General features: G+C 30.3%; 1 protein-coding gene across 1 annotated transcript in view; it reads left to right on the forward strand.

Annotated features, from left to right (window-relative positions):
- LOC106476006 (glucose-induced degradation protein 4 homolog) overlaps positions 1-2,637 on the forward strand; it is a 12,625-nt gene extending 9,988 nt beyond the window's left edge. The window contains exons 3-5 of the mRNA XM_013936680.2: positions 750-851; positions 1,154-1,284; positions 2,123-2,637. Coding sequence (XP_013792134.1) covers positions 750-851; positions 1,154-1,284; positions 2,123-2,186 — 297 coding nt within the window. The 3' untranslated portion in view covers positions 2,187-2,637. The remainder of the gene's footprint in view (positions 1-749; positions 852-1,153; positions 1,285-2,122) is intronic.
- Positions 2,638-6,324: the final 3,687 nt, after the last annotated feature.

The following is a 6,324-nucleotide window of genomic DNA, read 5'->3' on the forward strand; positions in this document are numbered from 1 at the left end:
GTTTGTATACACACACACTGTTCTGGACAGCTCACAAAACTTATGAGTTGCAGGTATTATTTAACTGCTTCTGCTGCCATGCATCATGACCTGTTCAACAGTTTGTATACACACACAGAGTTGCAGGTATTATTTAACTGCTTCTGCTGCCATGCATCATGACCTGTTCAACAGTTTGTATACACACACACTGTTCTGGACATCTCACAAAACTTATGAGTTGCAGGTATTATTTAACTGCTTCTGCTGCCATGCATCATGACCTGTTCAACAGTTTGTATACACACACTGTTCTGGACAGCTCACCACACTGTTGATTTAGTGACTAGCCCATTTGGAAAGTGTACTACCCAGCTGTTGCTACTTTTTGTATCCGTGGATAGTTTTTCACACCTGTCCGTTTCCTAACTGCTGCCACCAGGGTTCTTGTGGAAAATATTCACTAGGCATGTATTTAGTCAGACTCTTTACTTTCTTGTGCTTTTCCGAGATCATACCACGTCTGTATTCTGTAATGAACTGTTGTTAGATACTATGGGTTTTCCTACTTTTGTGCTCAGTGCAGTCAAATTAATTTATGATACTATTATAAAGTGTATTTTTCTGTTATATCTTTCACTGTTAACATGTTCTTCATCTATTTCAAACCACCAAACAGTGTGAGAAATCAATAAATAATTAAATTAACTTGTCTCTTATCTGTCAGAAATGAAGGTTTTATACAGAAGTTGTGTTTTATGTCTTTACAGAGTAAATTCCTGTCATTTTTCCAATATTCTAAAACTTTTAACTGTGACAGTTTTGATTATGATGAACTGAAGAATACAGACTTTGTTTTCATGAGGTGGAAGGTAAGTGTGGTTATACAGCTTTTTTTTTTTACTTCCTTATTATTTTAGAATGAAACTATAATAATTTTTCATGTATTCTTTGGTTTTATTCTAGTATGTTTATTGGCTACATTAAAATAACAGTACCAATAAAAGTTATAGAAACTCACTGTCAGTCTCAGTTTTCTTCTTTTAAAATGTTATCCCAACAAATGTTTTAAATTTAAAATTATATTATTAATGTTGGTGTGTGTGTGTGTGTGCTCTGGAATACAATATGGAAGAAAGACTATTTCTCTTGATTTAATTTGTATTTTTTTCAGGAACACTTCCTCGTGCCTGATCACACAATAAAAGATATAAATGGAGCGTCATTTGCCGGATTTTACTATATATGTTTTCAGAAGTCTACATCATCTATAGAAGGATATTATTATCACAAAAATTCAGAATGGTAAGCTTTTTCTACTAAATGATCCCTTAAGATACAATCAGTTTTTCTACGAGAGCTTCTCTGTGAGGAACTTTCTTAACCATATTATTCCTACGAAAGTTTTACATGTTCTACAGTAATTCCTGTACGCTGAATCCAAAAATGATATCCATTTTTTTCCATCACGTACAGATTTTCCACAACACATAAAAGAAAGACCCCAACACGTAGATTTTACAAAAAAAATCGGGATGAACATTTGTTTAACATCAATGTTCTTCAGTTTGTTTGTTGATAAACATAACAATAAAATGTTCATTGTGGTAAATGAAGTAAGAATTTTTTTCTTCCCAATTTGTAAAAAATGAATATTATTTTTTAAATCTGTGTATCTGAATTATGGAATATCCTTTATTAAAACCAAAACTTATAAAGTTTAAATTATGATGCAACAAGTCAGAGATTTGTAACGGATCACTGTAAATTAACTTCACTTGTTTATTTTCCCTGATACTTTTATGAATCTGTGTGTGATATATTATTACTGTAAATTAACTTCACTTGTTTATTTTCCCTGATAATTTTATGAATCTATGTGTGATATATTATTACTGTAAATTAACTTCACTTGTTTATTTTCCCTGATACTTTTATGAATCTGTGTGTGATATATTATTACTGTAAATTAACTTCACTTGTTTATTTTCCCTGATAATTTTATGAATCTGTGTGTGATATATTATTACTGTAAATTAACTTCACTTGTTTATTTTCCCTGATAATTTTATGAATCTGTGTGTGATATATTATTACTGGCAGAAATTAGGCTGTATCCAAAGTTTTTCTTTCTCTATATCAGGTATCAGTCTTTGAATCTCACCCATGTTTCAGAACACAGCATTCAGATCTACGAGTTTCGATAACTGACCGAGTCTAGTTTTTTTATGACTGTGCAGGAAACTTTGTTTTCTTCTGGTCATCGTGGTTTGTACAGTCACTGCACAGTGTTGAGTTTTTGTTTTACTTAATTAGTGTATTTTCTGTACAGCATTTGAGAATTTGTTTCATTTAAACATATGACAAACACAAATAAAATTTATTTATAATTCAAGGCATATATATATATATGCCTTATGTTGTACAAAGTTTGTCATGCACTAAATATTTACCATTTCTGCTTGACATTAAGATTGAATGATCACTTAGTTTTCACGCAATTTAACCCTTTTACAGGAAGTTATTTTAGGTTAAGTAATGCAGTGCTTTGTGAAGTAAATAACTGTTAAAACAGAACCAAGTACAATGTCAGGCTTCAAGAAATGATAATTCATGTAAAACTAATACTCATGTATGTATAAATAACTATTCATCGAATCTAAGTTTACTCTGTTTATTGTATAACAAAGTGACACATAACATGACCAAGATCGGTGTAATGATATCCCTCTATCTTACAGTAAAAATACATCAACTTGCACGATAGTTGGGGCCTACTTATTAAATAGTATCTACTCTTTCTATCATTTTATTTAGAACTTGAACGTGTAGGGTAGAAAGTACCATTTCAACATTCCTTTTGATACTCGCTATAGAATATAAAAAGATTTATTGTTCACCTAGGATATAACATTTAAGAACAATCACACAACAGACAATATTTTTTGTTTGAAATCAATTTATATCCAATAAACAAACATTGTTTAAATTTAAATCACTCGAATGTTTTCTTACCAACTTCTGTTACTCTCTAAACCTAACAAGGCTTACCTGATGTCTTGTTATAGAACAAAATTTCTGTAACTTTAATACAAAAATGTAAAGAAACTACATCCTGGTGTTCTCACCATAAATCACCAGTTTAACACATTGTAAATATCCTCTGTCACTGAGTTTTGTTTGTTTCACCTAGTGAGAACCCAGAGGTTGTACTAACGAAAGTTAAATTAGGTACAAAATGTTGAGAGTATAGTTCAAAGGACAGTTACTTATCAAATATAAACCTATGCTTTCGTACGAAAACAAAATCTGTGTGTTGTTTTCAGGCAAAATTTCTTGAACCTGTGTAGAAATGTTAAATTTGAATATATTTTTCTTTGCAAATTCCATTATATAAATGTTACAAAGTGATAAAATTTAAACTTAAAATATTTTTAGTAAAAAAATCGTTGAAATAGTTAAATTATTAAATTTTCTGTGCAGGTATACACTCTACACCTGAAAGGGTTAATAATTTAAAAACCAAATGTTCTGGAAAGAAAAGTTGGTTCATTCAGAATTTTCCACAGCTTGTAAATTAATAAATCAAGATCAATCTATTGTAATGTTCTTTTTAAGTCAGCTTTAGCTCATGAATAATCTTTAGCAGCTAAACTAACTCTACTATTGATAACACAGAGTTTGAGTGAATTCATACAAAATGTATATGACCAGTTTTATGTATTAGACAGGCAGTCAGTTTTCAAAAACACTGAATAAAATAGCACACTGTCAAGACTTTTATTGACACAGTATACGTCTACAACAATGAAACATTCAAATCTCGTCTATTACGTTTCTGTAAGAATAAAAATGGTGTATAGTAACTTCCTGCATGTACGTTGGAAAAGTATATACACCTGGTAATTCTTTAAGTATTATTTAAAAAAAGAAAATACTACTTGTAAAAACCTCCACAACTATTAAGTGCTGACTTGAGTAGAGCATTTTAAGTTTGAAAGTTATGCAGACTAACTTCATCAGTTTGGTACATCTTACAATGAATGCCTTTTTTATTATTATTGAAGTTTACTAAAAATCATTAAGCTTACTCACGTGAATGGGTATCAAAATTGTGTTACTCTTATAAACAGTGGGTAGATATATTTATCTTGTTCTTTGTAGAAGTAATACTTTCTTGTAAGTCACAAAAGTAAAACTGAATTTCAAGCATACTTAGTACCAAAGGGGAAAATCCACATGTTCTACTACTTTTAAAGATGTTTGTGAAGTGGTTATGTAGGCCTATTGAATGTTCGGGTGAGGCCCCCCCTCAAACAGCTGTCTGACTGCATGTATCAAACCATAAAGTAAGTCAGAAGTGGTCCTGGTTGTGATGATTATCGTTCAGAATAGTTCAGTGCTTCTCATATCAGCTCTTACGATAGTCTCACAAGATCGACTATCGCAACAGTTAGCCATCCCTCAATAACAGCCTAGCCTTCGTGTGCTTCATATTTTGTTTCATCTGTCGCGGTAGTAACCTTAATGCAACTATCGTAGAAAATGTAACAGTTAGCTGCTAAACTTTGTAATTGTGGGAAAGAAGAAAGCTGCCAAGTAACAGGAACTTACCAATCAAGATTAACATACACATTGTCTGGAGTTATCACAAGTTCTCTTTACATTTATCCTTACTTCAAAAGCTACATCAAACATCTCACTTAGCAGGATTCAACGTGGAGTTTCAGCTTACAAATAAACTCAACAGAAGAACTGGTGAGATTTTCATCTATATTACACTGAAATGTTACAAGTTAAGTAAAGAATACAAAGCTGAGTTTTTGTTTGATTAGAATAAAATCATATGCACTGAAAATATGTCTAATCAAATTTTAACACTATCTCCAAAAGGTTACAACTCTAACAGAAGACTCGGAAATATGGTTCTTATTTAACGTGGACCTGGTTACACATACACACGCTGCTGAAAATAATCCTAACAATAAAATTAGTAAGTTTAAAAAAAGCTTATTAAAACAATAGCAATACTGTTTCAATAATATAATACGTAATATAAAAAAAATGGAGATATAAAACTATTACAAGATTTTTTTAGTAATTTTCTTCCCTTCTAAGCACATAAAAATAATACTTGATCAAAAGGTAATATGAATTGATATATAAACAGCAGGTATGTATTTATCTAAGTAACACCTTGTGGGCCACACAGGTTGTTTCCAAAATAAGACAAACTTAATACACATGCACACCTTCATTGTAAATTAACTAATTAATTGTTGTATACTTCACCTTCCAAGCTTAAAAGAGTTTTCAAAAAATATACTTAATGTTAACCCTGAATTCTTACTAAAAATTACCACTTGAATCTTCATACTTTACCACTGTTAATATATTTTTAATAAGTTATTAATATTTTACTATCGTTTTGGAATATAACTTCAAATTATTCACCACATAAATACAGGTTTATGGAGATGAAACAAGCTGCTTTGGTGTTTCACTTTTTGAATCAAATCCTTGTGAATGATCGGTGATTATATCGATATTATTATCCAACTAACTCAACCAAATATAGCTCCACAATTTGGACACCTTCTCTCTCTCAAAGCCAGGCAGCATAGAATACCAAGAGGGAAAAAAAGGATGCCAAGACAGACGCCTAAACACGTGAAGTCATCCTCTAGAACTCCAACCTACGAGACGTTAAAAGAACGTTTTACAAAACTGAACTTCAAATTACTTTTTTGTTTTAAAATTTAAATCAAGTATTTATGGATGAAAAAATAACTGCAGCTACTCAATATAACGGCATAATCAAATAATAATAATAGTTACAATACATTTTATACTCAAGTTGTATCATGAAATACCGATATTTTATCAAATTTCTAGTTATTCTGTAGAGTTGAAAATGACACACTATAATATGATGTAAGCTTTTAATAATAATAAATATAAACATTAACAGACCAGTAAAATAATCACTGATTAAAAGTAAATACACCAGTAAAATAATCACTGATTAAAAGTAAATACACCAGTAAAATAATCACTGATTAAAAGTAAATACACCAGTAAAATAATCACTGATTAAAAGTAAATACACCAGTAAAATAATCACTGATTAAAAGTAAATACACCAGTAAAATAATCACTGATTAAAAGTAAATACACCAATAAAATAATCACTGATTAAAAATAAATACACCAGTAAGATAATCACTGATTAAAAGTAAATACACCATTAAAATAATAACTGATTAAAAGTAAATACACCAGTAAAATAATCACTCATTAAAAGTAAATACACCAGTAAAATAATCACTCATTAAAAGTAAATAC

This window comes from Limulus polyphemus, unplaced genomic scaffold, assembly GCF_000517525.1.
Source record: "Limulus polyphemus unplaced genomic scaffold, Limulus_polyphemus-2.1.2 Scaffold9616, whole genome shotgun sequence".
Classification (NCBI taxonomy): domain Eukaryota; kingdom Metazoa; phylum Arthropoda; class Merostomata; order Xiphosura; family Limulidae; genus Limulus; species Limulus polyphemus.